General features: G+C 38.2%; 1 protein-coding gene across 1 annotated transcript in view; it reads left to right on the top strand.

Annotated features, from left to right (window-relative positions):
- The window catches only part of KLHL14 (kelch like family member 14), a 96,409-nt gene that overhangs the window by 20,965 nt on the left and 54,516 nt on the right, over positions 1–20,928 (top strand). The window contains exon 3 of the mRNA XM_046671011.1: positions 9,381–9,502. Coding sequence (XP_046526967.1) covers positions 9,381–9,502 — 122 coding nt within the window. The remainder of the gene's footprint in view (positions 1–9,380; positions 9,503–20,928) is intronic.

Genomic DNA, 20,928 nt, shown 5'->3' on the forward strand with positions numbered 1-20,928 from the left:
GTATAGAAATAAAACACAATTAACCCATGAAACCCATGACTCATAAATATAATTGCTTAGAACAATGATTCTCAATCCTGATTGTACATTAGAATCACACAGAAAGCTTGAAAAAACCTTCCAATGCTGGATCTCACCCCAGATCATTAAAGCAGAATCTCTGAGAGGTGCCCCCTCCTAGATATTTTATAAAAGCTCTTCTAGGTGATTCTAAAGAGCAGCCAGCATTTGGAAACACTACGATAGCCAGGGATTAAGTATTTTTTTAAGAGCAGATTTAAATAAAATTCTAAGTAAGTAATATCATAGAATGTAGATATGGCAAATATCATGAAGGTGCTATATTGTGCTAATAACTGAAAGTTGGTAAACTTCCCTCTATAGTGGGTAGCTCCCATTCTATGAGACAACCCCAATCCTAAAGAACAAAGAAAAACAGAGATATCTAATAAAAATGATGAATGTGGTGGTGTGACAACAGCAAGACTGATTATTTGGGCATGCTCAAGGCTCAAGTAAGGATAAAGACAGGGGTTTGGGGCAGTGCCGAGGAAAGGTAGCAGGTTAGATTTGGAGGTTAGTCAATAAGACTGTCCATCCCCAATATATTACCCACTGACTCTTCCACCTTGTAGGTCAGAAACATGGCTTTTCATCTTTCCCTTTTGCCTTCTGATGTCCCCACCAGCACACTCACTGATTGGACCTTAAAACAGATGAGGAACAGAAAGGATGATGAAGTACCTATAGTGACCTGTTCCTGGATAGTGGGGTGACCAGTGATTTTGACTCTTTTCACCCATTTGTTTTTTTATTCATCATTTCTTCATTCAAGCAAGAAGATTTATCAAGCACCTACTATAAACTAAGTCCCTTTTTGCTTTTAAATATGGTCAGAATTTTTCCCAGTGAGCACGTATTGTCTTTATGATATGACCAAACAGATCTTAAAGTTATTTCCAGTTTAGAAAAACTAAATAATGTATCTGACTGACCATTTTCCAGTCACCACACAACCAGACTCATGGTGGGAGAAGGAGGGGAGGCTCCAGCGTCCAAAGATGGGAAGCTAAGGCCTTTTCAGCCACACCTGAGAATCAGAGGGTTATGTGAGAAAGCCCTGGAGACATTTCCTTTGTGAAATGAAAGAAATAAAAGCCATCCCAGGCACTAGAAGAGGTGCCCAAGCCCTGCTTCCTCTATTCTTTCATCTGTTAAATGGGGATAATGACACTTTGCCTTTTACCTACCTCAGAGAGGCATTACCAGGTCTATTTAAAGGCTCTTCCCACGAAAGCTGCTGTGTAATTACCAGAAACAGCTATGATAAAGAAACCTAAATACAACAACAAATCAGCTGGAACAAATTCTCCAGGGAGTTTACCTCTCTGGAAAAATCTAAGACAAGGATAGCAGCTCTCCTCTGGGACTTTTGGGTACCATTCCAGCTGGAAGTTTAGGGAAAACTAGCTGATTTTTGAAGTCTCCTCCTGGCCAATCACTCGGGATCTCCCTCCGCCTACTCCCCCACCCCACCCACTGTGGTCTAAGCAGTTTCCAGCTGAAATTCCTCTCTTAAGTTTTTTCAGATCTTAGCTCAGAAACTCTTTTATCCCTGAAAAGAATCTCAAGCAGGGCATTTACCTACGAGGGAGAAAAAGAGAGAGAAAGAGACACAGAGAGAAGTGGGAGGTTATAGCGTGGGGAAAATGTGCACTTTATAGATGATAGGTAACGGGGAATTCATTTATAGTTTTCAAAAAGAGGTTTGGAGTAATTGATTATTAATGTCAGGCTTTGCTGAAATTCATTTGACGAAGTATGTAGGGCAGATAAGATGGGAGCAGGAGTGCAGAAAGCAAGGACAGCACCACTATGACAACTCAAGAGAGAGTCACCCCAGCTGAATTGGGCTAATGGCAGTTTGGTTGGAATGCAGGGGATAGATTGAAGAAAGATTACAGTTCTAGAATCTACAGGACTTAGCAAAACATTGAATAAAGCGAGAAAGTGAGAGAAGAGTCAAGATTACCATAAAATTTGGTGACTCGAATATCATAAGCTTTGGTGATTTCCTTAAACAGAGGGAGATGGCAGCCAAGAGAGTGAGTAGGTTGAATATATGAATGAGATCTAGGTCAATACCATTATAGGAAGCCCAATGGTTTTACATTTTTGTGAAACTTGCTTATGCAGTAAATATTCTGGCTATTTATAAACAGTGCAACCTATGGTGTATGAAAGGCTTCTAAGCAATAAAAGAAAATGTCAAAATTCCAAAGATTGATTTTCAAATGAGTGATTTATAAGGTTAATAATTATGCATAATAATAGTAGCTATCATTTATTGATTAATTACTATGAGGACCACATAGATATTTTCCATATGCAACTCAGATGTCAGCTGGTGGCTTCCCAGATCTGGTAATGTCTGGTAAAATTGTTACAGACCCCTCAAATCCCATGGCCTATGGAAATCCAAAACCCATCCTTGTTTTTGTGAATCCCTGGGAGCTTGCCTCTTCCTGGCTTTTCCTGCCTCCCAGATCACTACCATACATCGCCGCTGTACCACCAGATATGAAATTCCCCATTGACTAACTGCTTGTATAAAATACTAACCCATCGTAGGTTTAGTAAAGTCCACTGAAATTGGAAAGTCATGGGAAAGAGTCATAACTCCTTCCAATCTTCTCCAGCCTCTCCCTACTGGATTATGTTGGGAGCATCAATTTTTGTCTCCCTTCACTATGCAGAGACATTCATCTTTCAAGGCCTCAGCAGTAAAAAATATCTTTCATTTGTTGGAAGGACTGTCTCTCAAAGGTTTTGTTTACAAGTAGCATCTGTTGATTTTTCCATTACACTTAGATGACTTCATTTAACCCTCACAACAATCCGACTTCACAAATGAGACAACTGAGGCTTGAAGAGGTTGAATACCAGTGAAGTGCTAGAGAATTTAAATCCAGGTCTGGCTGACTCTTAAATTAAAATTAACTCGGCCTTTGGAGGATGAGATAGTGATCATCTACCCCTGTTTACTTGCCACTTCAAAACTGCTAGGTTTTTCGATCAAATCTTCAAATTCCAAAAAAAGACCATAGACACCTAAAGACCATATATGGAGAATTACAGAGTAAAAATCCCAGTGATGTACTATCATTTCAGAGAGAATGAGTTAGGATAATTAAAATATCTAAACAATGGAAATACAACTCTATTACTTTTAAGTAATAAAACTTGGATGGGGAGATAGACCACTGGCCCATCAAACCTGCCAAAGGAATAGCTAATACTGATGGTGCCGGTGATGAGGAGAGAGAGGAAGAGGATGATAGTTAGCATTTACTTAGCACTGTTATAAATGCTTTACATATATTATTTCTTTTAATCCTGAAAATTAAAAAAAACTATGCCTCAGGACTGTTGCTATCCTTATTTTAGAAATAAGGTTGAAGAGGGTACAGAGGCTAGTCCAAGGTCACTCATCTCAGAAAAGCTGAAGCCAGGTGTCCCACCCTAGTTGCAAGGCTTACACCCTTAACAGCCAGGCTGTCCTGCTTCAAGAACCATGATGTTTTCGATAGACATCCCCACTAGGATGAAAGTAAGCACCATGAAGAGCAAGGAATTAATTCCTCTTGTTTCCACCATTGTCTCTAGTGTTTAGAACAGTAGGAACATGGTAGAAACTCAATAATTGCTAAGTAATAAATGAATTGAAACAAAGTGTCTAAATCAGTAGAGGATATAAAAACATTAAAAAATAGTCATGCGTTGATGTTTAAAATATTTAACTGGAAGAAATGTAAGATAGGGAAACCTGGCTTGAAAACACTTGGTTTAAAAAAATCTATATTTGTAGTCAGGCGGAAGCTGAACAGGAACCCACCGCTGCACTGTGACTGCTAAAAGACTAGTGTAATTTTAGAAAGCCTTAAAAAATAGGATATGTCATTTCACATGTCACATTTATTACATTGTGTACAATTATGACCTTCACATTTTTAAAAGGGACCATGATAGTCTAGAGATACTCAAAGGAGGCGAATAGGATATTAAGGAAAAAGAAAGCTTTTTCAGATAGCAATGGGGATTTTCAACATAGAAAAGAGAAGACATATGGCAGCTCTCTTCCTATATTTGCAGCACTGCCATGACACAGAGGTGGACACTTGCTCTTTTTCTCTAGAAGACTTAGGTAGATTTTCAGCTCAGCATAAGGAGAAAAAATATATCTAGCACAGCTGTTCAATAACTTCCTACAAAAGAGTGGATTTGGAAAACTAAGGTCCATTTCATTATAAAGTTTCAAATTTATAAGAATAATTAGTTAGGAGAAAAACTATTTAAAGGATTTCTACATTATACTGAGAACCCGACCAAATCAGTGGCCTCAAACCTGGCTGTGTGTTCAAATCAAGTGGATGACTGTGAAACATTGTTGATTTGTAAGGCCTCATGCCAGCCTCATACCATTGAATCATAGTCTCTGGGAGTTGGGACCTGAGAATCTATATCGAGAATGTAAATGTTATAATCCCCTCAGTGAGCCTGGTGACTTGCCAGGCTTTCAAATTGCTGAACCAGATTACTTCCAAGTTCTCTTCTAACTCTCTGATTTAGAGGTTCTGAGAAGACTTGGGGAATATATTCTTTAATGAATAAGTGAGAATTATTAGTAATTTGTAAAATGAATTTAGTCTAAATGTCCATAGGTAACTTTAAAACCAGCTGACTTCTGGGACTGGTTAAAACTCCTCCTGCAATCTACTTAATGAATACTATTTTCCATGTATCATGGGAAGGAGAACTTTACCTGGCCTGCTTCCCAATTATTGAAGTTCCAAATCACTGAAATATAAATAAATGAGACTTTACCGTCCTTAGAACACCAGTATGATGAAAAATTTGTTTACACCAGGAGGTTTTAGGTCATCCTTCAATCATTCATCCTTGGAACCAAAGTATGTATGTGCGCGAGCACACACGCAAACACACGCACGCGCGCACACACACGCACGAATGTGACACATGGTAAATGTTGGGCAATTACTGAGATGGAACACAGGAGATCTTCAAATTCTATCGCCTTTTTAACCTTATATTTTCTGTGCAAGAATCTAGGAACTCAAATCAAAGGCATCCAAATAATATTATTAATCACGACATACCCAGCTCTTTGTTTAAATTTCTCTAGGTCTTTATCTTTTAAGTACGTTACTGAGGTCTAGCTGGTGCTAAGAGGAGGAGTAAAAAGGAGTATTTTTTAAATATTAACAGATTTGAAGAGAACCTATTAATTTTGGCTAAATTGGTTCCCTACGTAAAGATCTTCTAAAAAAAGTATACCATGATGCCATATGAAGGAACTCTAATTACTGCAATAGGGCTACATTTGCAGATTTTGCCTAATCTAAAGTGAAACCTGTGAGGCTCTGCTGGAATTACTTAAAAAAGAATAATTGAAACCCCCTTCAGCAAGTTAATTCAGATTCTCCTACTTTACTTTTCTAGTTCACAAGGTATGTTGTTTTATGGTGTTTTCAAGTTGAAGTTCACACACATCAAAATAAATAGCATGATAATCAGAGGTTTCAATATCCAATACACATTCATTATTGTCTGTCATTATTGTCATTGTCGCTATTATAATTGTGCCTTTTACAAAGAATGGAAGCTTTTCTGCAGAAATTATTCACGTGTATTACTTTCTAGGACTAATTGAATAGCTGACATTGCATTTATTTCAAAGTAAATATGTGATGGTTTTCCTCGTTTGTTTTATTCTTAAGAAATAAGAAATGTAGAGTAGTTTCTATTTTGTCCCTTTCTTTGGATCCAGAAAGGTTCACAATTTTCTGTAATGTCCAAATGTATATTTTCTTATAACAAGGCTCAAAAGACAGCCAATCGAATTCAAGTGATAATTTTCTAAGAACATATAATTATAAGATAACAACTGGGTAGTGAAGTCCTCTTAACCAGCTTGTGTTTATGCATATGAACTCAACAAGAATCTCAGTGAGAAATATTACTTTTCTTTTTTAACTATTTAATCAGATTTGGCATGTTTGAAATAAAGCGCACCTTGTATTGTCAACATCTAAAGATTGATTAATAATAATTTGCCTTAGAGTTTATATAAAGCTTTTCACTTCGTTATTTTATATAATCCTCCTGACGACCCTTTGAAGAGGCAGGTCAGATATTGTTATTTTATTTAACGATGAGAAAACATAGGCTCCAAGAAGCCAAGTAATTTATACAAAAATCACTCTACTGGTAGCAAAACTAGCCCCAGAATGCAGGTCATCTGGGTCTTAAGCAGAAGTTATGGTAAAATAAACATTTAAAAAATAAATTTTAATTTAAAAAAGATCGTGGGCCTGGTAGTGTTAGAAGGCCTATGCCTGAACACTATTTCTACCACTTTGACTCTGGGAACTTTCTAAGCTCTCTGTAAAGATACAGCTATACCTACAACATAAGGCTGTTTTGAATGTCGGTGGAGAAAATGGTGAGAAAACTACTCAAAGGTGTTTTATTGTTTTATGTGTTCTTTCTTCTGTACTATGCTCCTTCTCACATGCTTTACCCTGTTTTTGGTTTCTATGTGATTCACCTTCACAAGGTAAAATTTTACATTATTTAGAATCAAATAATATTAATGCTGGGTTTGAAAATTGAGTAACACAGGCTTTAGAAACAAAATACTCCAAGGAAAATGCCATAACAAATTGGAAGAATGATAATAAATGTAACAATGCAAAAGATTTAGAATGTGTCTTCACTCACTGAGAAGGCCATACATAATGCACTCAAAGCACCGCTCCTTCACAGCAAACACGCAGCCAAGGAGGGTAGGTGGAATTTCCCTTACTTCCTTGTAATTCTTCATTACACTCCCTGAGGAAGCCTGCAGGGGTTAGAAATTTATCTTAGTTTATGTGGAGTCTTTCATTGCTGCTATGCTAGCTGGTCCTTCGAATCATGTCGTTGTTGGCAGGGGTGGAAGTTGTTACCATTTGCCAACTGTTCAGTGGCTTATGTATTGGTGGTCTCAGTCCAGTTCTTAGAGGACAGATGGCAAGGACTGGCTCTTCCAGCAGAGAGGACAAAGACTCTGGATCCTCTCCTCATCTGCAGAGATGGCCCATCTAAATCGATGCTGAAAATCACCAGTGGAGTTGGTCCAGGGAAACTGGATTTATCAATGAAACAACCTTACAAAGATATTTGAGCCATGCATTTATCTCCCTTTGTCATTCATAAAACAATTTCAAAAGCAGTACATTTATTTATATATTAAAACAGAGATTTAATTATGTTACTTTGGTCACACCATCACTTCAACAAGTCCTTTCCTCTATGTCTAACTGGTAGGTATTTTTCTATCTGCCGCACCCACAGTCTGGCAGCAGGTAGAGGTGTCATATCATGACAGCCACCGAATGGTGATGTCCAGTTGAACAGTCTGTCTACACATGGTAACTGACAGCAACCTAAAAAGAATACATGCTCTTATCTTGATTTATCTATACTCACACAGTGGTTGATTACCTAGACTAAAACTACAGTAATAAAATGGTCTTATGTCAGTTCCGTAGCCATGCATTTAGGAGATTATATGGCACATGAATTATCTATGTATCATTTCAAAATAAAAGAGAGTTATTACTACCCTGAGTTTCCTTAACCTTTCTCAACAAACCACACCAGTCACTGAAATCCTCAAAGTATGGAGCTCTTTGCTATTATATTCTGTTTTTGTTTCTCAACTACTGGTCTGTGAGGGATATGGGTACCAAAGTTCTTTAAATTCAAAGTTGGGTTTTTTTCTTTGTGGTAAAATTGATATGGCAAGCTAATATTACATTAGGCATTTTTCTATAAGTATGAACCCCCCTATCCATGAGTCCCTAATAGGAGTTTCTCCAGAAGGCGTTTTTCCTACTGAGGCATATACAATGCATTCAATGGCACCAGAGTTTCATTAAAGGAATTCTCTTGTTTCCTTCCTTCACACGGAAATGTCATTAACTGTGTTAAGTTAGCTCTCCGAATGTTAGGTTCTTAACCAACAAACAGTGCTTCTCCACAAGGGCATACTTCGCCAAGCGTCCTTGCACCAGAACGACAGGCTGAATATGTAATAATCGATTCAGAGGCACACTGTGGGTTGTGATCGTATTTAAGAGGAACCCTTTTGTATTTATTGACTTTTTCCTTCAATCATGGTTGTTCCGTTTCTTCTACCACCACCTTCAGCCTTTCAGGTAAATGAAAAGTTCAATTATATGTAAAGCAACCGTTAAATCAGCAGGCCCCTTGCGGGGGTCTGGGCCTCCCCTCCCTGCTCCAATCGCAAGTGTGCTCAATCCATTACTGTTCCTGAGGATGTACATCCATCAGGTCGAGTGTGCCGGCCAGGGTGCATCTTATAGCTTTTACTGCATATGAGATGTTGCAGGCCTGTTCTCAGGAACTGCCGGGCAGACTGGGAATCACAGTCACGGTTAATAGCAGCGAATTGCCAGCTCTTGATGGGTGGGTAGTCACTCCTTTCAGTGGTTGCCCCCTGGGGGAGAAGGTAGAAAAACAGAGGGAGGGAATTAGAGTGACTTTGCACAGTTGAGCAGGTTCATGCCGCTGGATCAGTGGCAAGCATTGGCAGGGCTCCACTCTGGGGAGGCTCAAAACAACCTCACAGTCTCATTTTTACCAATTGGTGCTGCTGTGTCGCCAGTGGTGCCCGGGGGTTGAGGGAGAGGTGGGAGGGGGAGCTGAGAATGGGATGAAGGCAGAAGTCTCAGCTAAATTAAACAAACAAAAAGTTGTGTTCATATGGGTTAACCCACTCCAGTTAGCCCCGTGCTACTAATTGTACCAAACTGGTATTTGAAGTTCCCTGGGTGATTAAAGAGTTGGCTCACAAACTCTCTGCATAACCTTAATTTTTTCAAGGTTCTTTGAGTGGAGAATGGCTTATAATAATGATTTTGACTAATACGATTTTTGACATGCAACTTTAATGCTTAACCTTAGTACAACTCCAGAGCATTTCATGTGTACTCAGCTGTAAAGAGTGATGATTTAAAGGGATAATATAAGAAAAAGGTCGTTCTAGAATGAACCTCTAACAAATTGCATAAAGGGAGCTTATTATTCCATGAGTACAGAGAGATGCCGCTCTTCTGATCATTTTTCTGCTTGGTTCAAAAAAATTGTTGAGACATGAATGGGAGAGGAAACAGGAAAAAGTGAAATAGAAATCTGCAAGCAAGGAACATTCTTTTGATGGTTATGATTTCGTTGCCACTAAAAAGGCTCTACAATAATGTGGTTATTCATCTCCTCTTTTGTTTTGGGTGAAGAATTCGCTCTAACAAGAAAATGCTGTTATTGGTTGGAGGGTTGCCTCCTGGGCCCGACCGGCTCCCCAGCAATTTGGTTCAGTACTACGACGATGAAAAGAAGACATGGAAAATACTCACAAGTGAGTGCCCTTCTTTATTTATTTACCCACCTATTTATTTCAGGTTAGAGCTGTCTTGATGAATTCGAAAACGTGGTTAATCAAATTAGACATTTTATTGATTTGTTACCCTTTGGAGTTCTGTTTATGTATCACAGGCGAGTTGGAGTAAAAGACTAAATTAACATTGCAGAGGTGGCCAATTTGGTAGCCGAAGAAGCCTAAATTAAAACTGGCCTAAAATCACTGTACGAGTTTGCATTTCTGTGTGTGCTATGCTGGCGGGGGAGGGCAACCAAGATCTTCCCAAAGAAATTCTTCAGTTATCTTTTGCTCATTGAAAAGTGGAAGGTTGGTTAATCGCACTAGTAAATTTTTTCACATCAGAATGTTTGCTTAGTTCATTGTCTCTGTAACTAACCCTCGTTTTGCTTTTTAGGCATTTTTGCTTTAATCTTTAGTCTGTGGACATGGGTCTTAGAGAAGCACTTCCTCCCATTGCTCCACAGTTTGGATGGACAGATATAGCCATGCCTATCCCAGCCGCATTAAACTGTGCTTGCCAACTTCCCCCCAGGATTCTCCTCCTCCCCTTCTGAAAGGGTGATTGTGTTTTACAGCAAACCTCTTGCCTTGGGCGCTGAGATTTGGAACTTATTGTTATATCGGTTATGATTCCCCAATCTGACTCACTCATGGAATCAAAAATCATCGTTTCTTGAGTGCAGCAGGCTGCCTGCGCCAGTCCCCTCGTGGGCACATTGGCTGCACTGGTCAATAAAACTAAATTTTAACTGTCAAAATTGCCCAGAGCTGTATAGATAAAATAATAAATGAGCAATTTTGATCCATAAATCAAAGCCATACATTTAAAACTGGCAAAAGTGAAAGTTAGATTTTCTTATTGCATGTCTTTTAAGCAGTTAGATATTTTATCAGATTTAAAAAAAAAAATTTCCTTCCTTCTTACTAAAAGCCCTTTAAAATAATAGAAACAGCACAACACTTTGCCCATAAGAGCAGAAGAGGAGCAAAGACATGTGAGATGGTGCTTGAAATAATACGTTCGGAGCTGGCTTACCCCAGCGAAACCTGCAGTAGCATTGTCCAGGAACTGCAACGAGAAAGCTCCCTGGACACCTATACACCATGGCGGGAGTGAAGAAGTGGTGGAATAGTAGCAGTGAGATTAAGGAGAAGGAAGAAAGAAAAATAAGTTAGAGATGCCTTAAAAATGATTTTTATTCTCTTTTTGACAAAAAAATACCATTAAGAGTGGTTTAAATATCTGAATGAGTAACCAAGCTGTATTTTAAAGATTCATCAGAAACTAACGCTAAAATAAAACCAAAGAATCAATTTTCTGACAATCAATAGAGAAAGCTTACACAGAATGAGACCCAGATACTAGGAGGAAGAGAGAAGAAAAAAGAGAGACAAAAGATTCTTGAAGGAGAGAACAGAGACACAGAGGCAAAAGGAGAGGGAGATAGTAGACCCAAGTAATAAATTATATTCGTTCACAAATCCGTCTCTTTTCCCAAAAACACCAGGTAAGTTTTGAAGCCCTTCATTAAAGGCAAAAATATTAATTAAAGCATTGTGAACAATACCTAAGAAAAGTCTTATGTTCATTTTAAAGCTTGTTCAGAGACAGGGTGATAATCCAATTTATTGTCTAAACTGGGACACTATAGAGCATGAAATAGAGATCTATTAATCTTGCTGGGACAACACGTGTAGACTGGAACATATGATCACCCTACTGATTTAACCCTTTACTTAGAAGGATGTAGTAAGAAAGCATGAACTTGAATCAGTCAGACCTGGTTTCAAACCCATGTCTATGACCTTGAGCAAGTCATATAAATGTCCTGAGTCATGGTTTCTTTGGCAGCATCACTCGAGTGTTTTTAAAATAAAATTGGTATTTATAAATCATCTAGCACATAGCATGAACTCAGTCAATTGCAGGTACTATTGCTATTATTGTAACACTATTACCAATATTAGCACAAGTACTATATGGACCTTCATACCTAAGAGGCGTCAGTCAACTCAAGCTCTCCATGCGGAAGCAAGACAAATTACACTGCACCAGATACAACACTTTGACCCACTCCTCCAGCGTAGAGAGATTATTTTCCAGAGTTTCATATGGCAGATGTAGTAATCTATAGACTAAGCAGTAAAGATAAATGAGTATCTGTTGACCACGTTCACCAGATTTGAAATTGAAGGAAATAAAGACATTAATGTATAGGAAAATTCTTATAATAGGAACACATTCAAAGATCTTGGCCCTTGTTTTCTATACTCAGGCATGCTCACAGCTTTGAGATAAACGTCTGCTCTACTTAGACTTTTCATTTCACTGGGGCTTGTACTTTAAAAAATAGTGTTTATTACCTGCTGGGCTGTGACTACATGGCCCCAAGTGAAGACATATTTTTCGGGTTTGTTGGAGAAATATAGACAGTTTAACTGGATGATTTCTGCTGTTGGTTTGTATTTTTTAATTAAAGCATCTTATCTGGCTAAATTGAATAAATAAGTCAGGTAACTGACAGATTTCCACACGATTTTGGCCATCTAATAATAAATGAAGAAATGTCTCTCATTGGAATAAGAAAATATCAAAATTCTCCCCAAATCGAGTTTGACCCAAAAGAACTGCTAAACCAATTGACAGAGAGGTGAGGATGACCATTAATGCTAGGAGCCAGTTACCGTTTGGAGTCTGCTTATTTATTGAATGACTGTCTCCATACAAACTAGCAAATAAGCTAACTAGCAAAAACCTAAAACCTGAGGTTATCTGGAGGCCCTGAACCTTAGAATCCCTTGCCCACATGGCTTGAGCAAACATTGCCTGTCTCACAGACATGCGCCTTGCAGAAAGATGCCATTCCACGGGGAGGAACACAGGCACCCACCTATGGGAGCCACACTACTTACACATGGTCTATAACAAAGAAGAATTAAAAGGAAAGTCAGTCATCATTTTCTTTAGATCTTACCCTGTTGTGTTACTTATATTTTAGAAACACTATGTAAGGGATGCACAAATAACAATAAATTAAATGGAGTGGAGGTGAGTGGAAGCGAAAAAGTGGGTCTACAGAACATGAAGAAAACAAAATCCAGCAGTCAGCCAACCAGTGATTTGGTCTACCCAAACAGCAGAGAACAATTATTCTCACTGAAAAGGCTGTTTTGGTAACATGGTGGCACAGACTGCATTTTTATTCTCCTCTATGGAAAAATCATTTAATATAACATTATATAATTAATGTTAAGAATAGTGACAGCACTCCCCAGTCTCTATCAGAAAAGTATTGAGAAGTAACATATAAAAATGACAGTGAGGGGCTGGCCCGGTGGCGCAGTGGTTAAATTCGCATATGCCGCCTCTTGGCGACCCGGGATTCACCAGTTCGGATCCCAGGTGCGGACATGGCACCGCGTGGCACACCATGCTGTGGTAGGTGTCCCACATATAAAGTAGAGGAATATGGGCACGATGTTAGCTCAGGGCCAGGCTTCCTCAGCAAAAAGAGGAGGACTGGCAGTAATTAGCTCAGGGCTAATCTTCCTCAAAATAAAAAAAAATGACGGTGAAGTCCTTTTGTAAATGCGAAGTGTTAAATAATAACAATAAAATTGGCATTGTTGTTCTCTTGACTGTTAATAAGAAAAGGGAAGTTGAATGCGCTTCTGTTCATTTTTATCTTACAGCCCTGCATTTCCTGCATTTCTCACTCCTGCATGCCATCTCCCATTTCATTCTTCCCTTATTAGAAAGCAGTACAGGAGACGTAAATACTAAAATGGCAAATGCCAAAACAAGCTTCCTGCACTTTGCAGGCCCTAAATCCTTGATGCAAAGATCAAACAAAACAATTCCCATGGCCACTGTGTACTTTTTGTAGCATATTTCTTACACATCAAAGTTTTCGTGAAGTCCGCAGGTAGAAGCAGCTTATTCCTCCAAGCATGGAGGAGCTGTCTATTCAATTTGTATTCCTCAGTGACCAAGTGCATTACTGGTGGGTAGAGGTGTGTCCCAGGAACTGACTTCCTTTTTCCTACATTTCAGATAAGAGATTCTATGTATTGGGTCCTTCTTATTGCTTTCTGTGAGCAATGACAGGAAGTAGGATCTCAAAATATAGATGCATCCTTCCAAGCGTCAATGATGACTTCCCGTTAATAATGTCAGATGGCAATTAGAAGAGCTAAGCTGGAAAAACTTGTTCCTTCTTTGGGCCCCTCTAAGTTCACTTTGTTGCAAGTAGAAGGAAATATGTTTTTTCCTCTTCCTTTCAGTCAATTTGCAACTCTGTCCTCCGCTTAGTAGTGCAGGGGTTTCGGGACTTGTATTTTTCACTCATAGAAAATAAAGGAAACTGTTGTGTTTCCTGGGTTATCTCCTCTGGTCCATGGAGGACATTTAACTTGATCCCATCCATGCAGGAACGGTCCTGGGACTGGTTGCCATTGATTTCTTGCAGGAGAGTCATAAAGATGAGAGGCTAGTGGACTCTTCATTCTTTTTTTAAATGTACTTTCCATGAATATTGAAGGAATAATACTGAGAAGACAAATCTTATATAAGACATTGAACTTCAGTTCCAAAAGATAAATATAGGTTTGATTATATCCAATATCTGAGCGATGGACAATGGCTTAACCGCTGATTATGCGGGGAATGATAAACCTGCACATTGATACTTTCAATTGGACTTCTTTCCTTGGCCCTTCTGTTTCTTGATTTCAGTTCATTTCTGTTCTTTGAGGCTATATTGGAGGAAAAGTCAAGTTAGTCAAAAGCTAATAATAATTTCTTATGCTTACTTGTTTAGAAGGAAATAAAAAATTCAGTTGAAGGTTTCATATCTGTGGGTTGCCTTTATTCATATTATCTTTATTGCCGAGAACCAAAACCCGCAAATTATTTAATTTAATTTCATTTCTAGATGGGTAGGTAGAGTCTGTAGATAGTGCATTTCTCATTGCAGAAGAACCTCAGAAAACAATTTTTTGCTTCCAGAATGACTCTGAAAATGCCTGGGAAGAATTTAGATTTATTTGCAGACCTCATTCCTTCATGTAGCAAGCAATGTGGGTACTCTGTGCTGGACGGTGGGGTAGAAAATGAATAAGATAATCTCTCCTCTCAAGACCCCAAGGAGGCAATTACAATAGAGTGTGCTAAGGGATGCACAGGGGAAGCTCAGGGTACTTGGGGAGCACAAAAAGGAGCCCCTATTCTAAACATGGAAAGGTCCTAAAAGTGACCTTCGGCAAAGCTGAAAAAATGGGTAGGAATTGTCAAGGCAAAGAGGTGGATGAGAAGGTATTTTATTAAGAGGGTCCAGTACTGGGAATGCCAAAAGGCAAGAGAAAGTTGGTGCCTTCTAGAAACCGAAATGAATTTGTGTACCTCTAGGAGAGTCTGAGGTTGGAGAAGTATGTGGCGGGGCTGGATAGTTAACCAAGAGCCATATTATATGGGATTATTTCAAGGAATTGTTAACATAGGCTCAAGAATTAGGAATTGAGAGTGGAAATACTCCTCTGAGTTTTGTTTTCAGTGTTAGTGAAAACACAGTGCTCTAAAGGGTTTATGCAATAGTGTGGCAGTCGCTCTCACTTAGCTTGGAACTTTTTATTTCAGTTCATGAAGTAATTGTTTCCATGACTTTGGACAAAGAAGAAGGAGAGAGAATTGTGTTTGGACTTTTTAAATATGTTAGCATCTAATTTTACCTTCAATGAGCTCAATTCTAATTTGAGATACATGGCTGCACACTGCTATATATCTTGAATTATTTGCTACTGTGTATTCATGCACCAGTGCATTAGTGGATTTTTCATAGATTTTTTTTAAAATATGTGTGGTGGTCACTCCAAATACTATATTTCGAGTAAGTTGGGTGCCTGGAAAAACCAGTTAACTTTATTTCTGGTTTATACCTCCCTTGAATATAGCAATTGTTTTTTCTCCAGAGAACAGCATGTGTACAAATAATTCTGATGCCTTCTTTACACAAAAGCTGTGGTATTTGCTACTGAGTCTGGCATGAAGGAGGTATGAGTCATATGGGCTGCTTAAATTTGCTCTGTGTCATTCCGAGGCAGATTCCAGACAAAGTCTGGCAAACCATTAAATGCGAGTACTGAAAGGGTAAATGATCTCCTTGTCCAATCCTCTCATTTTACGAATTAATTTTATTCATTCAACAAATATAATTTATACTTTCTATGTAGTAGGCATTGTTCTAAATGCAGAGAAAATGATGCTGAGTCAAAGCAAATATCATGTCTTCACTAAACTTAGTTTAGTAGGGGAACCAGTGTTAATGAATAATCCTAGATAGCAATATATGATAAAAAAATGTGATAGTGCTCTGAAGGCAGGGTATAAAATATATAAGATCTTTAATGAAAGATCTGATATAATTTAGGAGTGAGGGAGAATATCACCAAAGAAGTGGCATTTGGCCTGAGAACCAAAGGAGGAGACGGAGTTAGCCGGGTGCCCAGGTGAAGATGTGAGAGAAGATTGCTGCAGGTTAGTTCATAGTAAACACAGTACTAAGACCCTGCAGAAAGAAGATGTGTGAATGAACTCAAAGAGAGAGAGAGAGAGAAAGATATTATATATGGCTAAAGACGTTAGTAGAAACCAGACCATGTAGGCACTTCGAGGGCAGGTTCACAATTTTAGCTTTTACTTCAAGTGTCTAAAAGAAAGGAGGTGTCATATGCAGAGCCACACAATGATTGAGTGGCAGAATGAGGAATAGAACACTGGTCTGTGTGTTTCCATCAAATAGTGCTGCCTCGTGTACCACACCAATCTGTCTCACCAACAAGTGCCATTAGTCAAGAGTCTAAGCAGATGAATGAGATTTAATCTGTGCTCACGCACTTCCCCCATGAAAATTTAAATGGATCCAACGTACTTGGCATAGTACTGCGTTCATAGAATGGAACTAGTGTAGGTTAATTGAAAGAATATCCTACTCCCAGAGGCCAAGAACATAATCTTGGTTTAAGAACTAAACTGCAAATTCTTATCTGTAAGTGAGAAAATTTGCATTTATGATTATTGACGAGCCATCGTTCAATGCAAATCTCTTGATATTTTAACTCTGAGTTTGAAGCAGTGTCAAAAATGAAACAACACACACACACAGACACACACAGAACAACATCTTTTGGGACAGACAGATCTAAATTGAAATACACCCACAGACATTTAATGACTGTGAGACTTTCCTTCGCATCTGCGAAGTGAGTATAATTACACTCATCTCTTAGAGTTATTATAAGAATTAAATAAAGTAATACAAATAAAGCTCTAGGCTGTTTCTATAATATAGTTGTTCTTCAATAAATTTTCATTCCATTTTAGTCTGTTTTGCATTCTTTTATAACCAAACAGAGAAAACTAAAAGATTGAATCTTGTCTTTTGTTCTTATCTTCAAGGATTTAAGAAAGAAGACATACCTTTGACTTGGAATGAGATTTCTATCTATTTCTAGCGTGAAGCTTATATGTATCAGTCAGGATGGGCTAGATTATGCTGTGGTAACAAACATCTCTTAAATTTCAGGGGCTTAAACCAACAAAAAATTTATTTCTCACTCATGCTGCATGTCCAGCACAGGTTGGTAGAGGGCATCTGTTCATCAGTCATTCAGGGATCCAGGCATATGGGGCTCCATCTTAATATGTATTTCTACCATCAATGCAGCAGGGGGAAGAATGTGCTGCGACATCTTACACTGGCAGATAAAAGTGACGTTTATCATTTCTGCTCAGTTACAGGACTACACCCAATTTCAAGGGGGCAGGGGCGTGCCATCTTACTAGGGTTCAGGAGGAGAAGAATCCGAGTATTTGGTGAGCAATGCAATGTGCCTACTGTAATCCATCCTACTGGACATCAAATATTCCATGTACCGTCTTTGCCATGCTCAAGGTGTACTCGCTCCTCCCTCACAAGGGGAGATCACCCCAAATCATCCAGCTCAGTCTTGATCTCTGGGTGATGGACAGTTATCCCTGCATCAGGTTCATTTGAGATTTCTCTTGATCTGGAAACAAACTAAAGAAGCAAATTATCTGGTTCCCTCACACATAATGCACAGTGATGGATTAGGAACAGGATCAGCACAATAAATACTTTAATTTGGAAAAAGCATAGCAATTTAGCTCCTACCAGTAGACATTTTGAAGAGTGCCCATCCAAGCTTGTGTTCCTTGATTAGGGCTCTCCCTTATCCCTCTCGTTGTCTTTTGTTCTCCATGGCCCCTGTATCCACATTATGGGAGATTCTTCTTTTTCCATTTTCTTCCTGGGCCATATCTGAAGTGAACCTGAGAATATGCCCTTCCTGGGGGTGGAAGAGTTTACTAATACATTTCATGTCTGTAGACATTTATGGGACAATGGTTATTTTAAGTCACAGCCTCTTTTAGTCCAGGCTGGTGGGTCTTTTGGCAATCAACCCTCTAGAAAACTTAGCTGTCTTCTTCTGTTTCCATCCACTCCATGGCCAGTGATCGTGTCCACAGTTCTTTTCTGATGTGCTTCTTAGATGGTTTTTTCCTTTGTTTTCTTGTATTCATTTTTTTCTCTTTTTCACACATAAGTACACACACACTCTCTCTGTCTATTTGTGTATATACCAGACTTTAATGGCTAAGCTCCCTTTTTACACTTCTCCCTGAGATAGAACAGTTTACTGGGTGTGTCATCCTTCATTGAAACTTTCTTCTTTAAGACATTCTAACATGGTGAAATTACTGTAAAAGTCATACCTTTACTTTTGTCTTTGTCAGTAAGCTGGGTTTTAAAATTTACTGGTTTTGCTCAAAATTCTTCTCATTCTCTGTAAGATACACAAAACCAAAATCTTTTTACCAGGTGAGATTGAAAAGCATTGCTTCCTCCAGTGCTGCACACCATGAGATTTCTGAACTCTCTTTCCTTTCAATCCTGCTTATAAATGGGCCATTTTTTAGTGAGATCATCTTTTTTTGTGGATCTTGCCAAGTGCAGCCAACAACAACCAATGCATACGATCGATATCCTCTTTTCCAGCTTCTTCCCTTGGAAGTATAAGTTCATTAAATAACCAATTAGCCATCCAAGTACAAACCAACCACAGTTTTATCAAGTAGTCTTCCATGCCATAATGCGCATTTCCATCTTTCTATCCTCCATTGTCAGTTTTCTTGTCGTCAGCCACTGGACCCTCTTGTATCAGTAAGGTTAGGCTAGGCTAGATTAGGCAGTCGTAGCAACAATCCCCAAATCTTATGGCTTATATAAGTAAGATTTCTTTCTTTTCATGTCACATGTCTATGGTAGGTTAGCTCTCTGTTCCACATCTTCCCTTTGCAGTATTCAGGTTGATGAGAAGTGCATGATTTAGCATGTCGTGGTTGCCATGGCAGGGGAGAGGACAACTTCACCCTGTCTTTAAGCTTCTGCCCTGAATTAACACATTTTATTGGCAAAAACAAATCATTGGCCACACCTAACTTTAAAGTGGGTGGAGAAGTACAATCTTCCCAAGCTCTCAGAAGGAAGATAAACAAAATATTTGTTCAATATTCCTAATAATTGCAACAGTACACCCTTATGTTCAACAAATATTTGGTTCAGTCTTCTTGTCACATGCAGAATATTCTCGCCCCTTCTATGAGCAGTTGTTAATCAGAAGAGATAGCTGTTCCGTTCATCTTTCTATCTCTTCCTGCATCAGTGTGACTTTATTGTCAGGACTAATATTTATTCACAGATTAGGTGCCTCTATATTAAAGGAAATGTTTTAAAATGCATTCTAAATATTATTATAATGCACATGGGTAGAATTTTTCAAATTTTAACTCCGCTGAAATAGTTTAAATATGTCTGAGTTTATGTAATTTTTACTATTTCTGTTGTTTATTATATGTAAACTATTATACATTTATGATAGTTATGCAAATATGTATTAGATATAAATTATATAGATACATGTAGTTCCAAGAGAACAGAATGGTTTTTATCATTTAGAGAGACTTCATTAAAAAAAGAATTGAAATGACTTTCAAAGTTACAACCAAAAAAATGAAAAGATAATTGGGGTGAGTGATTATTATATGCAAATATCTCCATCAAAATAAAGGAGTAATTAAGGCAAAGTGCAGATAAGCAAACTGCTTCTTTTCAGATCCGTGAGATGACTCTATGGTGGAGTCAAGTAAACAAATCTGTATTTCATAAATATTTGTCCAGTTAGAATTTTTGTTTTGTGTATCATACACAAAATGACTCCCTTACTGGGGAATGATCACTCTATGACCACACCTTCCTGTTCATTAATTATATTGCGTTTGGTACAGAAAATATCTGTGCTTCACAGATGATACCTTAAGGGTCAGGCCATATTTAGCTGGCATTAGTGATGGTTTTGTGAAAGGAGAGTGCTAAGCAGACACTTTCTTACCTCTGTGTCCGGATGTCAAGGCAATTACTGCTCCTTACAGTGTGTGCTAATTATTAATCCCATTCACATGCCTTGTTTGGTCATTAAGTCTTAATTTCTTTAAAAAAAATTAAGATTGAATTCCAGTTATTTAGCTAGAACAATAATCATTGTGAGTTTCAAAGACCAAAATCTTCCCACATTTTTATGTTGAGAATGGCAAAGCACTTTCAAAAAACCCTACTGCTAAGGCAATGATGTATCGCTTTCACTTTCATTATATGTTTTTAATCAGAGCGTGACTTCACACTAGACAAAGCGATGCTTTATGCATGGTCTCCCTTGTTTTTGCTAAAATCTTTTGACATGATTAATTTTACTTTAATGCTTTTGTCTTGTTGTAATGGTAAGGATGATGGGTATAAACCAGGCAAAAATACATGCTTTTCTATTATCATGCCTCTGAGCATTAAAGATATCTTAGATGAAAAGGAAAAAAAAGAATCACAGGAGACTGGTCCGGCTGGAATTAAATTTCTTGCTACCTGAACACAGAGTACATGAGATTAAAAAAAAAAATGATTCAGTCATTGTTTTTAGTTTTATTTTTGGTATTTTTTATAGCAATTTATTCATCTGTATGATTAGATCTGAAGAGGAGGAGAGAAATTGTAGCTCCCGGATTTCTTGATCTCATTTGTCGCTTTGCAGCATTTACCTCCTTCACAGTATTAAGGGACCAAAATATTAATAAATTCAATATGAGTTGTATCTCTACCAGATCAAGGGAAAGCAGGCCATATTTTTCCACGGTGATGTCTGGCATGGGATATAGGATAGATTTCAGCTGTGCTAATTTTCATTCTAAAAGAACTGAATGCAATATCCTTTGTCCAAATCACAGAAAAGCAGTGATGTAGATGACTTTAAGAAACAGTAGACCATTCAACAAGTGA

Source organism: Equus quagga, chromosome 9 (assembly GCF_021613505.1).
Source record: "Equus quagga isolate Etosha38 chromosome 9, UCLA_HA_Equagga_1.0, whole genome shotgun sequence".
Lineage (NCBI taxonomy): Eukaryota > Metazoa > Chordata > Mammalia > Perissodactyla > Equidae > Equus > Equus quagga.